The following is a 19,448-nucleotide window of genomic DNA, read 5'->3' on the forward strand; positions in this document are numbered from 1 at the left end:
TAGGGGTTAAAGTAAACATCTTAATTTTATGAAAAAACAAATTTGAAGTAATAACATTTTTATTTAATAATAACAAAAATTCTGCTTATTTACATCCCACATCCTCGTTTACACTGCACTTGTCACAAATGACATCCTTATGTATTGTGTGCCCATTAATAGCCTTATAATAACTATTTTATATATTTGTCTTTTAAATCACATTTTGAAAAGAGGTGTTACAAACCCTAACTGCAAATGTGTTGGCCTTTTAAACTTAGTGTAGTTACCTTTACCATTGTTCTTTAATTCTTCATATGGTTTCAAGTTACGTTTCATTTCAGCCTGAAGGATTCCTTTAACAGTTCTTATTGAGCAGATCTACTAGTAATGAACTTCGTCAGTGTTTCTTTATATGAATGTCTTAATTTTCCTCTATTTAAAAAAATTCTGGTAAAATATACATAACATAAAATTTATCATCTTAACAATTTAAGAGTGCAGGCCAGAGGCATGAAATATATTTACACTGCTGTGCTATCATTACCATCATCCATCCACAGAACTTTTCATCTTGCAAAACTATAATAGTCTGTACTCATGAAACAACAACTCTCCATTTCCCTTGCCCCCTCACCCCTGGAAACCACCATTGTACTTTCTGTCTCTGTGAATTTGATTACTCTATGTACTTCATATAAGTGGGATCATACAGTATTTGTCCTCTTGTGACTGGCTTATTTTACTTAGCGTAATGCCTGAAGGTTGGTCCATGTTGTAGCATGTGTCAGAATTCCCTTCCTTTTTAAGACTGAATATTGATTTATTGTTTGTATAGGTCACATTTTGTATATCCCTTCATCCCTCAATGGACCCTTGAGTTTTTTCACCTTTTGCCTATAGTGAATAATTCTGCTATGAACATGGGTGAACACATAACTCTTTGAGTTCATAATTTCAATTCTTTTTGAGTATTTAATAGGAACTCGAATTATGGGATCATATGGTAATTCTATTTTTAATGTTTTGAGGAACCACCATACTGTTTTCCTTTCTGTGTGCACCATTTTCCATACCCACCAACAGTGTACAAGTGTATACATACTGGATATTAACCTTATCAGCTATAGGATTTGCAAATATTTTCTCCCATTCAGCAGGTTCGTTTTATTTTTTGATGAAAGAAGTATTTTTAAATTTTGAATACCTAGTTTATCTATTTCTTTTATTACCTCCACTTTTGGTGTCATATTCAAGAACTCTTGGCCAAATTTCATGTCATGGTTTTCTTCCCAGAACTTTCTTCTAAGAGTTTTATAGTTTTAGGTCTCACATTTAGGTCATTCATTCACTGAGTTAATTTCTGTATGTGGTGTAAGGTAAGGGTCTACCGTCATTCTTTTGAATGTGGATATTGTTTTTCCAGTACCATTTGTTGAAATCGCTATCCTTTCCCCATTGGGTGGTCTTGGCACGCCTGTTGAAAATCATTTGGTGATGTATATACGGGTTTACTTCTGGGTTGCTGTTTTGTTCCACTGGCCTATTCTCCGTCCTGTATGTGTGTTTATGCCAGTACTATTTTGATTACTGTGGTTGTGTAGTAGGTTTCGAAATCAAGAAATTTGAAACTTCAAATTTTGTTCTTTTTCCACATTATTTTGACTATTCAGGCCTTTTAAATTCCATATGAACTTTAGGGTGAATTTTACTACTTCTGAAAAAACCTCACTGTGATGTTTAAAGAGATTGCTTTTAATCCGTACATCCCCTTAAGTCGTGTTGACATATTAACAACATTAAGTCCTCCAATCTGTGAACATAAGATGCCTTTACATTTGTTGGTGTCTTCATTAATTTCCTTCAGCAACGTTTTCTAGTTTTCAATGTACATGTCTTTTGTCCCGCTGGTTAAGTTATTCCTCGTCTTTTACTATATTTCATGATATTTTAAATGGTATTTTTTTTTAACTTTCCTTTTCAAACTTTTCATTCTTAGTGTATAGCGAAACAACTGATTTTTGAGTGTTGATTTTGTATCTGGCAAATTTTCTAAATTCATTTATTAATTCTAACAGATTTTTTTTGGTGCTTGTGTGTTGTCTCTGAACAAATATAATTTTATTTCTTCCTTTCCGATTTAGATGCGTTTTATTTTTTATCTTGCCTTATGTATTTGGCGAGGAATTCCAGTACTTTGCTGAATAGAAGTGGTGACAACAGGCATCCTTCCTTTGTTCCTGATCTTAGGGAGAAAGATTTCACCACTGAATATAATAGCTGTTGGTTTTCTATCTGTGACCTTTGTTATGTTGAAGTCATCAACTTGTATTCCTGGTTTGTTGAGTTTTTTTTTTTTTTTTTAATCATAATATGGCATTGAATTTTGTCAAATGTTTTTTCTGCATCAATTAAGATGATCACATGGAGTTTAGTCCCTTCAATCTGTTTATGTGCTATACTACATTGATTGATTTTCATATGTTGAACCAACCTTGCCTTGCAAGAATAAATCCCATTTGGTCATGATGTATAATCCTTATAATGGGCTGTTCTGTCTCTTATTATTTTAAAGGGTTTTTGCATCAGTATTCATAAGGGATATTGGTCTGTAGTGTACTTTTCTTGTAGTGTCTTTAGGTTTGTAATTGATGTAATGTTAACCTCATAGAATGAGTGAAGATACATTCTCTCCTCTTAAATTGTTTGGAAGAACTTGAGAAGGATTGGTGTTAATTCTTCTTTAAGTTGTTGGTAGAATTCACCATGAAGATACCTGGTGCTGGGCGTTCAGTTGTAGGGAGATTTTTGATAACTGATTCCATATCTTAACTTCTAGATCTGTTCAGATTTTGTATTTCTTGGTACGATGTGTGTTTCTAGGAATGTGTTCATTTCATCTAAGTTATCAAATTTGTTGGTCTACAACTGTCAATATACTCTATTGTAAGCCTTTTTATCTCTACAAAATTGGTAGTAATGTCCCTTTCTTCATTTCTGATTTTACATATTTTGTTCTTATCTCTTTTTTTTAATAGTCAATCTAACTAGTTTTGTCAATTTTGTTGATCGTTTTCCTCTTTTTACAGCTATTTTGAGGCAAAACTGACAAAACTGTAATATATCTAAAACGTAAAATGTGATTATTTGATATACGTATATATTGTGAAAGGATTCTCACAATCAAGTTAATTCACATACCCATCACCTGTCATATATTTACTTTTTGTGTGTGAGGACACAAATTCTACTCTCTCAGAAATTTTCAGTTACAGAATACAGCATCATCAGTTAGTCCCCATGTTACACATTAGCTCCTCAGACCTTATTCCTTCATTTTATCCCTCATGTTATAACTGAAAATTTGTATCCATTTACCAGCGTGTTCCCATTTCCCCCCATGCCCAACTGCAGGCAACAATTTCTGCTCTGTGTTTCTATGATTCCAACTTTTTTTTTAGATTCCACACATAAGTGATACCGTGCAGCATTTGTCTTTTCTCCATCAGGCTTATTTCACTTAGCATAATGTTCTCCAGGCTCATTCATGTTCTTGCAAGTGTAAGGATTTACTTTAAGGCTGAATAATATCCCATTGTGTATGTTATATATGTATATTTGTGTGTGTGTGTGTGTGTGTGTGTATGTATCAGATTTTGTTTATCCATTCATCTGTGAGAGACAGGCAGGTTCTTTCCATACCATTACTGTGAATAACATTTCAAAGTTTGTTTTTGTTTTTGTTTTTGTTTTTTTCCCGTACCACGTGGCTTGTGGGATCTTAGTTCCCCAACCTCGGATTGAACCCAGGCCCTCCCCTCAGCAGTGAGAGCATGAAGTCTTAACCACTGGACAGCCGGGGAACTCCTAAAAAAATATTGTTTCTTTTTGCTATATGACCAGAAGTGGAGTTGCTGGATCACATGGTATTCTAATTTTATTTTCTTGAGGAATCTCCATACTGTTTTCAGTACTGGTTGTACCAATTTACATTCCCCAAAACAGTGCACACAGATTCCCTTTTCTCCACATCCTCACTGGCATTTATCTCTTGTCTTTTTCATAATACACATACTAACAGGTGTGAGGTGATATCTCATTGTGGTTTTGATTTGCATTTCCCTGATGACTGGTGATGTGAATCACCTTTTCATATACCTGTTCCCCAAATGTTTGTCATCTTTGGAAAAATGTCTTTTTAGGTCCTTTGCCAACTTTTAAATTGTGTTATATGGTGTTTTTGCTACTGAGTTGTATGAGCTCCTTGTATACTTTGGATATTAACTTCTTTTTAGACACGTGATTTGCAAATATTTTCTCACACTCCATAGGGATGGGGAGGATCTAAGTTGCTTGTCTGAGGTCACACCGCCGGAAGGGAAGGCTCTAAGAGTCCCAAGTTTCTCTTCCTCGCCCCTCTTGCTTCCTGCCCCTGGAATGTGGGCTCCCCCCAGATGGAGCAAAGTACCTGTCAAGCAGCATCAAATATCCAGTGCAATCAAGACAAGTTCTATGATATGAAAGCAAGTCCTCAGGGCCAAGGCCCATGGTCCTGCTAACTCCCTGGGAAAGAGGCCTCAAACATCACTCGTGATATCAGAGAGAGCCAAGGACACACACAGGGAACGTTGCCCTGGGCAGTGGCCACTTCATGCTTCATGGTGTGTGACCAGTGTGAGAACGCAAGGCCGTAGGAGGGCCCCATGCTTGGCTAAATACTCTGCCACCACCATCTTGAAATTCTTGATAATTATTGAACAAGGGCCCTGTATTTTCATTTTACACCCAGCCCTGTAAATTATGTAGCTGGTCCTGCTTCTGGGAAAGTTGCTTGGTCACCTTCTCCCTGCCTTCCCTGTCCCCAGTCTCAGGACTTTGTGCAGGGCCAGGGCTGCACACAGTCACTGTAAGAGATGCTTTTCCGACCACCGTTTGGAACCAAAACAAAACCAACAAAAGCCCCAGATCCATGCAATTAGCCAATATCTCCTCACCAAGACAAAGCCCCTCTGCCTGGAAAGATGCTGCTACTGGCTTGAGACTCCTTTTCCCCCTGAACATCCTACCCTCCAAGGTCTTGCTGCCATTTTCATGTGACACAAGTCAAATGACCAGGGGCTTTTTTCCCCTCTGCATTTTCCTGCATAGATTTGCACCTGTTTCTGTGGCTAATGTTACTGTTGGGTTTCTGTTTTCCCATCTCTGTCCTCTCATCCCTGCTCACACACTGCACACACAATCATAAATTATATTCCAGACAGGCCAGGAATCTCTCCTCACACACATCCCTAATAAAATGTTTATCTGATGGTTTCAAGACCCTAAGCTGCCTCCAGCCAATTTTTGCTAACATACGTCACCCCTGGGACTAGCCAGAGGTGGGCAGTCAAACGTTAGCATCAACACATCCTTTAGAAGGTCCCTAAGAGGGCTACATGCTCCAGGGCTATTCCTGGAAAGTTGGTCACAACCTGTGGGATGGCCAGACATTCCCCCCAGTCCCAGGAAGGGGAGGATGAGGTCAGAGAACTTGCAATGTCGTGACCCTTTGATATGCCTCTCACAAGGACAAGCTCTCCTCGAAGGAAGGTTATACATAACTGAGTGTTTCTGTCCAGGTGGTACTTATAATAACCAAAGGAATTAATGCAGATTAGTTTTCTTTGGTGTCTGGGTGTGGTAGGCATGATGTCCCAAAGATGTCCACGTCCTAGTCCCTGGTACCTGTGAATATGTTACATTACATGGCAAAGGGGAAGTAAGGTTACAGATGGAATTAAGGTTGCTAATCAGCTGACTTCAAAGATGAGATTATCCCGAATTGTCCAAGTGGGACCAATGTAACCACAAGGGTCCTTAAAAGTGGAAGAGAATCAGAAGAGGAGGTCAGAGTGATGCTATGTGAGAAGGACTTGACCTCTAGGTCGAAGATAGCGCCTGGCTTTGAAGACAGAACAAGGGGCCATGAGCCAAGAAATGCAGGCAGCCTCCAGAAGCTGGAAAAGGCAAGGGAAAAGAGTCTCCCCTAGAGCCTCCAGAAAGGAATGTCGCCCTGTTGACACCTTGATTTTAACCCAGTGAGAACTGTGTCGGACTTCTAACCTATGGAACTGTAAGTTTATAAATTTGTTTTGCTGTAAGTCACTAACTTTGTGATAATTTGTTACAGCAGCAAGAGGAAAATCATGCACTACCTCCTTAGATTCTTATCACCGGGGTGTGTTTAACAAGCAGAGCTAAGCGGAGGCAGGGAAAGGCCCTTGGAGGAACCACCACTGCTTCCCTCGTGATGAGAAGACCTGGCAAAATTATGAAGTAAGCAAAGTGATGAAAAACACCCTTTGTTTTTTGTCCTTGGGTTGTGCCACAATCCAAGGGGATCCCTCATTTGGGGGACTCCAGGTAGACCTACCCCATAAAAGCCTATTGAATCCAGAAGCTCCCAAGTTTTCCTTTCAGCCTACCAAGGGTTAATTATCCTAGCTATTAACTAAAGCATGAAAGTGATCATATTGACTATAGATACACGACAGGATAATGGAAGAGAGTATATAAATGAACACTCATTTACTGTTTATCCTTTTGGGAAATGCTGACATGCTTAATGAGCCTCACTCCAACCCAGCAGCACTTAACCTTTTTAAAGTCACAGGCTCTGCTGAGAATCCAATGGAAGAAAAACGCCAACACACCCAAAACCTATTTCGGGGGCTCATGAAACCCCTGAGGCATCCAGCCTCAGCCCAGAACCCCTGCTCCAATTGCTAGGACAGCTAAGGAAGGTAATTTGAAGGCTGTTTAAGGCCTGTGTCCCTAAAATCACTTCTCCCTGTTGGCTACTTCCTGCCTGTACACAAAGCTGATCGTGGGGCCAACCTAAAAAACACCAGAATTATTAACAAGTACCTCTTTCCCACTGGTTGAAGAGACCTTAGGGGTAACAGACCAGAACCCAGTGATGGGAACAAAATGTTCAAAGAATGGAGACAAGAAGCAGTGAGAGATAACCTGGGCGGGGTGTGGTGGCGGACAGATTTTGACATGGCAACAGCATATCTTGTGGGCAGAGAGGCACAAAATCCCCATTCCCTGTTAAATAGGATCTGACTACCACCAGAGTGAGGTGGATGAGCCCGGGCCAAGGGGGAGACTGACACCCACATCCCCGTCACGGCCACCTGGGTACATCCCTGGGCAATGCTATCCGATCCATCCCCACTCCAGAGACACCCATGAGCCCGGTGCCCAAACCACTGCTGTGTAAGTCGGTGCCTCTCAAGGCAGTGTCACCTGAGGGTGTCCAGCAGGGCTCAGGCATCAGAAGGACATTCTCGCAAGGCCTGACTGCCCCTTACCAGCTCTGGATCTTGGGCAAATGAGTCCGCCCTGCATTCTGCCTCCTCAGATGCAAAATGCAGACGATACCAGGACAAGTCCACAGTCCCTCATCAAAACCCAAGGGTCAGATGTGCTTCAAGGTTCAGAATTGTTCAGATTTGATAAAGGTAATAGAGTGCCTATGCATTATAGTAATACCCATGGTGGGTCTGTCACACAACACATCAATACGAACATTCAGACTAAAAAGGATAAACAGTTTAGGTCAGATTTTGCCACCAAATGCATTCATTGGGTTAAGCTTACCCTCTACTTAGTTATGAAATAATTTTGTTTGCAAAGTTTTGCTGTTGTTCAGAACAGCCGTGAAGACATTAAGGCCCTGTAGGATTATTGTTGTGTGGATTAAAACAGTTACAACACCCACCTCCTCTAGCCATCCCTGCACCTCAGGCCCACTTCAGTCCTCGTATTCATCACACTGAGTTACAATTCTCCTAGGTCTGTCTCCTCTTCTAGATCGTGAGCATTTTGTGGTCAGGAATGACAGCTTGCTCACCTGTGTATTCCCAGGCCCATGCTGGGCACATGTCCATAAATGTGTGCAAAACACAAGTTAATTAGTCATCTAAATCTCTCCACCTGCCTGCCTCCAAGCAGGTGGAAAAGCGCACCCCAGAAGTGCTCCCTCCCTTGCTCCTGAACCCGGGTACACATCAGAACATCAATCTGCCTACTCAGCATCATCACGACGGTGCGGGAACCTCCTTGGCACTTTCAAATACTTTTTTCATAAACCCAATTCATGTCCACTAGGAATGGCCCTGACCAGGGAGAGACTTGGGAGATGAGAACTTTTGCTAATCAGCAAAGCTATATCTGAGTCCAGACTCTTGCCTCCAGCCTTTAGACTGAAGAAGGACCTGGCAGCCCCAGGGGGCCAAGGAGGCCCATCTGTCTGTTTGCTTCTCCGGGAGCTGCTCCCACACGTCGTGCAGTCTGGGCACAGCACCAATGCGAGCTCTGCTTTCAGGACTTTGCATCTCTCTTTCTCTGTGAAGACTCCACGCCTGCCTGGGTTTGGAAGGCTCTCGGCTGCCTCTTCACACTTATCTCTGAATGAGAGAAACCCAGCCCGGCTCCCCTGAGCAAGGCTGAATGAGCCCCGAGATCTAAACTGGCACGAGCTACAGCTTGAGAACCACTCGTGCTAAAATGGAGAGGGACTTGGAGAGCGCAGCGCCTTTTCAAGAGAACGGAGAGGAAAATTCAACAGCAGGAGGAACTGAAACAGCCACTTGGATTACTGTCCTAGGTGAGGGTGGTCCCCTGTGTCACGTGGTCACCTTTGTCACGTGGCCACATTGACAGGATGCAGGTTAGAATTAAGCCCACTGCCGCCCATCGGATGCACAGTGAACATCTAGAGCGTCTCCCCAATGGTTGTCATCTCTTGGTGGGTCAGAATCATTTACAAGGGTCCTTGTATCTCAGGTAGCAGAGGAGCCTAGGTCCAGGACGCCCCTAAAGTGTGCCTTGTCCCAGGCAGAGCTGCACTGCCTCCCCGCCTGCCTGGTCTAAGAAGTATTTGCTCCTCAGCAAATGAAGACGACTGGAAAGCCCCGACCCTCAAAGATGAAAGGGGCCCGAGAGAAGGGCTCCACCGACCTCCATTCTTTGAATGGACACGTTTCCTGAACGCGGTCACGTCTATACAGCGGATTTCCTGCACCAACTCGCTGTCTGGTCCTGGGAGCGATAATAATGATGCCACCGCTACTCGTACTGGGGCTGCCTTCCCGGAGGGGAAGATCGGGCAGGGGAGGCGCTGAGGCTACGCAGTTGGCTGCCGCACCTGAGTCCCCTCCGCAGTCCTAAGAAAGGTTTCAGGGCCCTCTTCCAAGCAGGTGGAGGTTTCTGCCTAGGGCTGTTTGTTTGAGGCTTTCTCCTGAGTTTTTTTCACCTCTTCTGAACAGCCTTCCACCCCAGGGATGACCCAAGCACCTACCCCCACCCCGCCCCGGGGAAACAAGCTCACTCCACACCACAAAGCATTCCGGGTCCGGGTCCGGTCCGATCACAGGTTCTCCTTCCGCTTTAACTCTCCTCTCTCCAGTGAAACTCCCACCCCCTCGGGCTCAGCCCTGTGTAAGAAGCTGTGTGCTGAGAGAGGAGCCCCTGCAGCTATTCCCATTCCCCAAATGCTGCCTCTTATCAACCCTAAGGAATCTCGGGCTAGTGGAATTGGAGGCAATGTAACAGCCTTGCACCTGTTCTGAGACGGGGCACGTGTGTGGGGATGTGACATTAAACTGCTAGGGACACAGCATCACTCCCAGGTCACCTGCCTCCGGGTCAGAGCACCTCCAACCCACAGAGTATAAGAGCTACCCGTGGCACCTGTTAAAATGCAGAGTCCGGGTCGCTCCCAGAGGTTCTCATCCTGTAGGGCCTGGGTGGAGCTCCCGTCTGGGTAGAGCCCCCTGATCTGCACGTTGCACGAGCAACTCAGATGACCCCCAATACACAGTCCGCAGACCAGCCTGAGAACTACTGCCTCGCTCATTACCTATGTCTGCTTCTCAGTTTCTACCCCTTCCCGCTTCTGAAAACTGCCCCTCACAAATGTTTTCCCGCAAAGAGCTGGGGGCAGTTGGTAGGGGAAAGGTGGCCCCCGAGGTTTTCCATGAGGACGATGTAGCCAGAATTACCCCAACTAATACTGGATACTTAAGTATATACAGATGCAATTGTCTTGAATTTGCTTCAATCTAATCCGAAAGGGGGGGGGGGAAGCTATAAAGGACATTGCTAGTGTACCTGATGACATTCGGCTATCCACTGTGGATTAGATAATATCAAGGTTGGGACTTCCCTGGTGGTCCAGTGGTTAAGACTCTGTGCTTCCAAAGCAGCGGGGGCCAGTTCCATTCCTGGTGGGTGAATTACGATCCCATATGCTGCTGGGCATCACAAAAAAAAAAAAAGATAATATCAAGGTTAAACTCCTGGTTTTGAACATTGTACTGTGGTTGTATTCTTATTGTTAGGAAATACATACTGAAGTATTTAGAGATAAAAGGACACAATATCTCTGACTTATTCTCAAATGGCTCAGAAAAAATAGTAGTCACACATATGTATACATATACACATAGAGAATATGATAAAGCCAATGGGATAAGATGGAAATTGTTCAGTCTGCGTAGAGTAAATGGGAGTTCCCTGTACTGTTCTTACAACTGTTCTATGTATCTGAAATTATATATCAAAGTAAAAAGTTACCAAAAAAAAAAATCCCCAGGTGAGGGGTGGGTGTGGGGATAGAGACTCCATTCTCTTTACTTTTATGTATGTTTGAAATTTTCTATCATTAAAACGATTCCCTGTACCAAGCCTCAGGTGTGGTTTGAGTGGCACCGACCCTGGGCTGCTGGGAGCCTAGACACCGTCCACAACATCACGGGCAATGACCTGTGAGCTAGGAGTACCGCCTGGATTAGCGGTAAGGTCCTCCACGTTCTGTCCTCCCAACTCCCAACACTTAGCGATACACCTTCACAATCTGACTTTTCCAATGTTATTTTTTTCTGATGATTAATATCAAATCTTTCGGGCGGAATCTTACATAAAGGCAATTATAAACTAGAAAATAAACATCACCTTTTAGACACACATTGCCTCTATCACAAAAGAAGTTTTTATTAGGACAGGTGATTTACTTTCAACCCCAGAACTTAGATTGGGCCCTAATACCTTTCCTTACATGATTTAGGATATAAATTTAAGCCAGAATGACTGACTGATTTTTTCAAAGTTCTCATTCAGTTAAAATAGAAAAGGATAGAAGCTGAAGATTATATGAATCATATGATAACAAGAAAATGCATATGCAGAGATGATATTAAAAATATTTGAGTACACCATAGGGAACTATATTCCATATCTTATAATAACCTATAATGGAAAAGAATCAAAAAAGGAATATATATATATATATATATATATATATGTATCTCCAAATTACTTTGCTGTATATGTGAAAGTAACACAATATTGTAAATCAACTATACTTCAATTAAAAAAAAACTGACAACCCACAAGGGCACCAACCAATCAAAACCAATCAGAACAGATTTATTTTTAGATTTAAGCCCTGCAGCTGAGCCAGGTATTGGCCCTTTAGCTCTTGGATTGTTGGGAATTCCAGGAGCACCAGGGAAGGCACAGTTATCCAATGATTTTAACCACTGGGCGAACACTGACTGACTACCAGCTCTGTGCAGGAAGGAATATTAGCTCTAATAACTATGGTTTATTCCAACCCTCCTGGGAGCTCTGCCAAGTTTAGGTTCATACCCAGTCTATGCTCAGAGGGTAGCTCCAGATGGAGTCAAGACCCTGGAGTAATTCAAGCAGAGCTCAAAAATGTTAATGACTCACCCACTTGTCAGGAGCTAGGGAGCCAAACACAATGGATTTGGAGGTGGGAGATGGGAGGGGGAGATATGTGGGCATTATTCACACTTGCTAATAAATACCTTCTTTTGCTTATAGAGACTCTAGGGCAAAACAAATGCTTTCAGGGACACTCCAGTGACTCACAGGCTGAGAATAGAGACGATCTTCATTGTAACCATCTGCAAAAGCTTCTTATGAATGTATTTATTAGAGGAGGGAACCGACAAACTACTCCAGGAAAGTTACATTTTAGAAATTCATTTCTAATTTCATGCATAGAACTTTTAAAGAAGTAAGAGTATTTTCCACTTCTACTCATGCCAAGAGAACATTAAGTTGGATACACTACTTGGGGAAAATCACAGCTGTTCCTCTGAGTTATAAAAGGTAGGAGGGTAGAGACCAGGTCTCTGTTTTTTTACACAGTGCCTGGCTCAAGACCATAGCAAATTAATTGCCTGCTTGATAAATGTTTTTTGACGATGAGGTGGAGGATGCTTTGGGAGATGGCCTTGCTCATTCAGGTCACAGGCTGCATTTACAGCCATTGTCTCTTTAGGGAACCGAGCTAAAACCCATACAGCCAAATTGCCAGGGCATGATGGTATGCATACAACAGACAGTGATACAGGAAGAAAACAAATTTAAACCTGAGTTCTAAACTCTATTCTTGTAACTCTTCATTTCCAAGTCCACTGGTATTTGATTTTTTTTTTTTTTCCATTTTAAGGGCAGGGCTTCCCTGGTAGCGCAATGGTTGGGAAGCCGCCTGCCAATGCAGGAGACACGGGTTCGAGCCCTGGTCCGGGAGGATCCCACATGCCGCAGAGCAACCAAGCCCGTGCGCCACAACTACTGAGGCTCGCGCGCCTAGAGCCCGTGCTCCGCAACAAGAGAAGCCACCGAAGTGAGAAGCCCACGCACCGCAATGAAGAGTAGCCCTGGCTCGCCGCAACTAGAGAAAGCCCGCGTGCAGCAGCGAAATCCCAACGCAGCCAAAAATGAATAAATAAATTAATTTTTTTAAAAAAAAGAGTACCTGCTGGGTGAGATTAAGTGGACTTTTTTTTTAAGTGGACTTTTAAATGCCCTTTTAAGTAAAATTTGAGGCAAGAGAACAGAAATCTGACCGTGACGTCATCACTGACGTTCTGCGTCACCTGAACGATGAAGACAATGACCAGCCAAGAAAACCATTCATCAGTCTGAGGAAAGTGTGTCACCATGGAAAACCTTGGTAAAGAACACATTCTAAGTCACTCACTGTCCATCTTTTTCTTTTTAAATTCATTCTCCCACAAGGCATTTAACACTTCCCTGTGCCCAGAGCAACCTTCCCCAGCCCCGTCTCACCGCATAAAAACCCAGAGGAGTGATAGAGAATTCTGCAAGCTCCCCACTGAGGTCAGGGTGACTCCCAGATGGACATGGGTGCAGAGGGGCATGCAGATTCCTGGGGCACTGAGAAAGGCTTCTCTCTCCCCAGTCCTTTCCCCAAAATCACATGGAAAGTTCTCTTACAGGGGCAAAAACATCTTTAAAGTTAAGAAACAACATGAAAACTTTCCTTAGAAAGAAAGGCCACACAAAGATTAAACTCATTCATTCGTCTCCTCCTGCATCCATTCCCCCAGCACAGTGTATGTTGAGCAGAGGCCATTGCCAGGTTCTGGGGAGGCAGATGTGCCATGGGAGAGCTCAGAGCCTCATGGAAAAGGCAGACATTTACAACTCGCTGAAATGACAGCAGGACTGGAGACAAGCGGAGCGGGTAGGGAGTAGAGGGGAAGAGCGTGCTAAAATATGAAATCAGAGCCTTTCCAGGGAATGGAGGTGACACCAAAGAGGGAAGGTCATGAGAGGGAGTAAAGGCAGGCCCTGGAGCAGAGGTGTTGGCTGTCCCAGCAGCCATGCCCTCTTCTCCCTTCCCCCAGAGCCTGGGTTTTGTTTGGCTCTTAACCCCCGCCTCATGTGGCATGTGGCTCAGTGGCTAACACTGATTATCCTGAATCCCTTGCCAGTGATGGTTTAACAAGGGACTTGGGACACAATCCTGCAAGTGAGACTTGAGGAGACATCAGCTGTGAGATGACCAGGAGAGAGTTTCTCTCTGATGAGACTTCAGGAAGGGGCAGCTTCTCTCTTCTTCTGTAGGACACTGTTGTAACTCCTGGAACTCTGGCAGCCATCTTGTAACCACAAGGAAAACTAAATTCCACAAGGCCACCATGGCAGAAATGAAACCTGCACTTTGATGTTATTACTGAGTCATCCCACAAGTGCCCTACCTTAGGATTACCTACCAGTGAAATTAGAAATTTTCCTCATCTTTTAAGCCATCCTAAGTTGAGTTTTGTGCTACTTGCAGCCCAAAGCATCCTTTGTGGAAGGTGGCCCTTTCCTGAGGCCCCCTCGCCTTTACCAGTTCATCTGGTAAATGAACTGTTAACTGTTTTACCAGTTAAACAGACATGCTGAATTCCCAAGGGCCATGCACAGAGACTTCCTGTTATTTTTCTCCAGCTCTACTCATGAAAATAAAATTAATTTTCTAGCCCATGAATTAAACATCACTGCTGCCGGCTGAAAGATTTTAGCAACAGCCTTTTGTTGGCAAGAGAAGCAGGATCCCGACATGTTCTAAAATAAGCTACAAGGAGGCAGGAGGGGAGGAGGCCATTAAACGGAAAAAGAAAGAGTTGCCAAATCCCACCCATGTGCAGCTTCTCTGACCCGTCGGCCTATGGCCTGACTTGAGGGAGTGATTCTCTAAGTTCACTGCAGATGGGTCGCCTGGAGACCTTATCAGTGCAGGTAGTGATTCAATAGGTCCAGGGTGGGGTCTGAGAGTCTTTCTTTTTAACAAGCTCCCAGGTGATGTTGCTGGACCACAGCCTGCAGGGACCCACAGAGCCCTCCGTAATAAGCTGCAGAAATGGGAAGGAGGACATTGAGGAGGGTAGTGAGAACCAGCTGTTTAAGCTCAGGTTCAAGGGAGGAAGTGAGGTGAGAAGAACTCCCCTACACACCTGTACCTTTGAGAAACAGAGGAAAGAGGAACACAGGAGGAGGAGAGAGCCCTGGGTCTAGTATGCCTGTGCTATTATACCCTTGGGGCATTTTAGTAATTTAGTCCTGGGACAATACCCCTGAATCTGTGAGATCAAAGGCCCAGCTGAGACATTATTTCTAGCTCTCCCTCAGCTCTGGCCAGCCTGAGGGAGGTGCCCGGCCCCACTGCACACCTGCTCCAAGGCGTCTGCCTCAGGGTCCTTCCCGAAAATCTTCAGACTCACTCATCCCGCTGCCATGTGTCTGGTCTAGAAGTTATACACCAAGAGCCACTGGTGTGTGTGATGGGTGAGAGGAGGTGAGAGGCAGGTAGAGGCTGCAGGGCAGCCCCTCCGAAAGCCTGATCTCCTCCCAGTCTTCCTGGTCCTCTTGAATCTTCCTGCCCTGGATCTGGACCCTGATCACTTTCAGCCTCGCTGAACCACCAGGTCCTTGACTGGCTCTCCCCTCTCCCCTGGGGAGCTCTGTAGCCTGTGGCTACAGTGCCATCTCACCCAAACCCCTTGGCCAGCCAGCCTCGGGCCTCCTGGAGGCTCAGTCCAGCCACCTCCTCCCCCGGGAAGCCCCCCCAACTCCCCCAGGCTGGCACCTGCAGCTCATGCTGCCTTGGCGGTTCTCACCTGTGCACCCGTCTGTCTCTCCAACTGGCCTTAAGTGCCGTGAAGTCAGGGATGGTGTCGGTGCCTGGCAAGTAATGGGTGAGTAATAAGCATAACTGAATATGGATAAGGGAATTAAATAATGGTTCTCAGCCCCGCTCTGCATCAGAAACACCTTAATGCCTTTTTCAAAAAAGCCAGGACCTCACTCCTAGAGATTCCAGTGCAGTAGGTCCGGGTGGGGGGGCGCCCAGGCTTCTGAATATTTTAAAAGATCCCCAAGTGATTCTGATATCCTTTGACAATAGTTGAAAAGGAAAAGAATGAATGATTTAGTGGACAAGTGAATATGTGACTGCACGTGCAACTGTGAGGCTCTCTCGTGGCCGTTCACACTCAGAGTGAACAAACGGCAGACGCTGATGAAGGAGGATAGCGGGTCCCTGCTGGGATGGCCACCAACCCATTGCCAGGGAAAACAAAGTCAGAAAGCAACTGCTTTACCCCTGACCAGGGCTTTCTGACAACCGGGGGGTAGCCGGAACAAGTCCCAGCCACCAAAGGGGGAGCTAAAGGAAGGGAAGGCGCGAAGGGAAGCACCGAGGGCCAAGTGCCTCACTCTCGTTCCTTTCACTCCAGCTGCGACATGCTGCTGGTTGTACCGCTCTTCTCACTGTGCAGCTGGGGACGCTGAGGCTACGGGGGGTGAGCGATCTGCCCAAGGCTATAGCTGGGGGGCTGGGCCTTGAACCCAGATCCTCTGACTCTAACGTCCATACTCTTAACCCCAGGGTGGCACTTCCACAGAAGCAGGACATGTCACAGCAGAGGGATGGCGAGACTGCACACCAGAGACTACAGAATGTCAAAATAAATGCTCAACAAGAATAATGCCAACCAAAGACGATGTTGCCTTTTATAAAAATTCAGGGAAACCACCATGACTGTGTCACCCTTTTGTAAATCTCTCAGTGACTTTTCCAAGCAATTATTATGATGTTATACAATACACAAATCAGGACAAGATGAGAACTAAATGTTACACGAGGTCAGGATAATCTATTTAGATTTAAAGGCTATGCTTTATATTTGAGCCACAAGAACTCCAAGTCCCAGACAAACAGACACGGAAGCCCTGCAGGTTCCCTGATGCCTGGCCCACGGTGGGGTTGGTAGTAACAGAGAGCACTGCATGTCTATCCTCTGGCACCAGTTTGACATTTGCCCTGATTCTTTTTTTTTTTTTTTTAATAAAGCTTTTATTTATTTATTTATTTATTTATTTATTTATTTATTTATTTATTTATTTATTTATTTATGGCTGTGTTGGGTCTTTGTTTCTGTGCGAGGGCTTTCTCTAGTTGTGGCAAGCGGGGGCCACTCTTCATCGCGGTGCGCGGGCCTCTCACTATCGCGGCCTCTCTTATTGCGGAGCACAGGCTCCAGACGCGCAGGCTCAGTAATTGTGGCTCATGGGCCCAGCCGCTCCGCGGCATGTGGGATCCTCCCAGACCAGGGCTCGAACCCGTGTCCCCCGCATTGGCAGGCAGATTCTCAACCACTGCGCCACCAGGGAAGCCCTGCCCTGATTCTTAAAACAACTTTCAGATCAGTATTACCATCCCTATTTCAGAGACCAGGAAACCGAGGCTCTCACACTGGAAAGGGGCCTGCCAGAAGTTGAACTAAGTGGCAATGCTGGGATTCCCGCTCTGGTTTCCACTCTGCAGAGCGACTTCACATTTCAGGATGACAGTGCAGTTGGCAGTGACCTTGACCAGTGTTAGAAAAAAACCGAGTTAATAATGTTAACCTCAACCTATACTTATACTTGTTGGGACTATTAAGCCAGCAAAAGCACACCATTCTCTCGGGTTTCGCTGCACTCCACCCAGCCTTGGGTAGGGCTCTTAGTGCTTGCCTGGTTATTAAAAATGCAAGAGTTGCAACCATGGGCTGGGAATTACAAGATTTAAAAGGAAGATTCATTTATGTTTTTCAGTTTTTTAGTAGTTTGAGCGTTAAAGATTTAAAAAAAAAAAAGAATGGGGCTTCCCTGGTGGCGCAGTGGTTGAGAATCTGCCTGCCAATGCAGGGGACATGGGTTCGAGCCCTGGTCCGGGAAGATCCCACATGCCGCGGAGGAGCGGCTGGGCCCTTGGGCCACAATTACTGAGCCTGCGCATCTGGAGCCTGTGCTCTGCAACAAGAGAGGCCTTGCTAGTGAGAGGCCCGCGCACCGTGATGAAGGGTGGCCCCCGATTGCCACAACTAGAGAAAGCCCTCGCACAGAAACGAAGACCCAACACAGCCATAAATAAATAAATAAATAAATTCCCATTTTAAAAAAAAAAAAAAAAAGATGATTCAAGGAGACAGAAACGGGGAAAAAAGTCAAAACTGAGACCCTAAGACATTTAGGAGAAATGATTTGGCCCTGTTTTTACAGCAATTTAACTGGCTCTGCTCAAAAAGCCCCAAAGAAAACACTAAAGACCAGGTGAGTTATCAGCTGAACAAAAAGATTCTTCTTTACAAAATAATGGCCTTCTGGAGGAAAATAGGAGGAAGAGAGGATGAAAGAGAAGGGAATGGGGGAGGGAGGAGGGACAGGGGGATCTGTGTTCATTTCTCTTTGGAGACTTTGAGAAAGAACCCTTGTTTCCCAAGCCAAAGCAATCTTTTCTATGCAAGAGAGGCAACGAAGCCATGTTGTGTGCCAGCTTTGTAGAATTGATTGTGCTGCAAGAGGGCCTTTTTTCCTTCTAGTAAAGAAAAAAAGCCAGTATCAGGACCAATAATAATAAGAGCAGCTAACAATTACTGGACATCAGCCAAGGTCCAGGCACTGTGCTAAGTAGTTTACACCTATTATCGAATTTAATTCTCACAGCCTCATGAGCAAGAAGTATTGATATACCCATTTTACAGGTGAGAAAGCTGAGGTCTGGAGATGTTCATTTGCCCAAGGCCATGCAGCTGGTACGTAAGTAGGAGAGCAGGGATTCACATTCTCAGTTGTTTCTCTTCTGAGCTGTGCTCACCCTAGAAAACCGGGAGGTAAAACAGAAGTCCATGGCCACGCATTCTGGGAGGGCGTCAACAATGTTAGGGATTTGGTGGAAAAAGAAGCCCAACAAAGACATCAGGACCATCGAAGGTGTGGATTCAGGTTACCCAAGGCCTGACAGAAGACAGCTCATCTTTGGGCAACTCTCCGAATTGGACAGAATCTGACTGATGGACCAGTACCTTCCAAACCCCAGTCTCTCCTGACCCTCCCTCCTGCTAGACTGCCTCGTCAATTCCTGCCACCGCTCAGATTCCTCGCCATAGGCTGTGTGCCAGCAACCTGAAGGGCACCAGAGAATCCTGTCTCTTCCTTAGCAATGGTCACATTTGCCCTGGGGCAAGATGGAAGGGAGCAGGGCATGTTAGTGTTTTGCATGCCTGATACTGTCACTGAAATTGTCATGATGTCACCAAGGCATATTTAGGGGACTCGGATGACATTTCAAGGGAAACCAGAAAAGTCCCTCATGTTTTTGGAAACCAGTGGCCAGAATGCCTGGAGACAGGGCAAAGCTGCTGGGAAGGGGCACCAGGACTCTGACCTCGACACCACAGCTGCAGCTCCTCACTCCCCTATTCCACTCGTCTTGGGAGTCAGGGCATGAACGAACTGCCCCTTTGGCCAAAAACCCTCAAAGCAGGCACTTTTGTGAGCTCAAGCCTTCAGGTGAAGATTTTTCCTCCAGCTGGAGGGCGTGTTCTGTGCTCAAAAGTCATAAACTCATCCCTCAGGACCTGTGGGCACCAAGAGCATTCCGTTCTGACAGCCTGCCCACTCAGAAAACTGCAAGGGTAAGAAGAGAAAACAACTTGCTCTGGGCCCAAGGAGAGTCATAAAAAGGTGGGGAGTGAGGCAGTGGAGGAGGTCTGGACTGAACAACTTGATGGGATCTTTCACGGATGACATTTTACTGCCACGCAAATTAC

At 44.9% G+C, this 19,448-nt stretch overlaps 1 protein-coding gene and 2 long non-coding RNA genes across 3 annotated transcripts in view; 2 read left to right on the forward strand and 1 right to left on the reverse strand.

The window, feature by feature from the left end:
- Positions 1-13,037, forward strand: part of LOC309661736 — a 130,466-nt gene extending 117,429 nt beyond the window's left edge. Inside the window, exon 2 of the long non-coding RNA XR_014264231.1 lies at positions 12,509-13,037. This is a non-coding gene — a long non-coding RNA (uncharacterized lncRNA). The remainder of the gene's footprint in view (positions 1-12,508) is intronic.
- Positions 1-19,448, reverse strand: part of LOC309661708 (uncharacterized protein) — a 178,958-nt gene that overhangs the window by 156,375 nt on the left and 3,135 nt on the right. The window contains exon 2 of the mRNA XM_082463665.1: positions 10,138-10,277. Within this exon, the coding sequence (XP_082319791.1) occupies positions 10,138-10,277 (140 nt within the window). The remainder of the gene's footprint in view (positions 1-10,137; positions 10,278-19,448) is intronic.
- LOC309661724 lies at positions 3,912-12,500 on the forward strand. Its single transcript, XR_014264210.1, has 3 exons — positions 3,912-6,294; positions 8,812-10,822; positions 11,875-12,500. It is a non-coding gene; the product is annotated as an uncharacterized lncRNA (long non-coding RNA).

This window comes from Balaenoptera physalus (assembly GCF_965194825.1).
Source record: "Balaenoptera physalus genome assembly, chromosome: 5".
Classification (NCBI taxonomy): domain Eukaryota; kingdom Metazoa; phylum Chordata; class Mammalia; order Artiodactyla; family Balaenopteridae; genus Balaenoptera; species Balaenoptera physalus.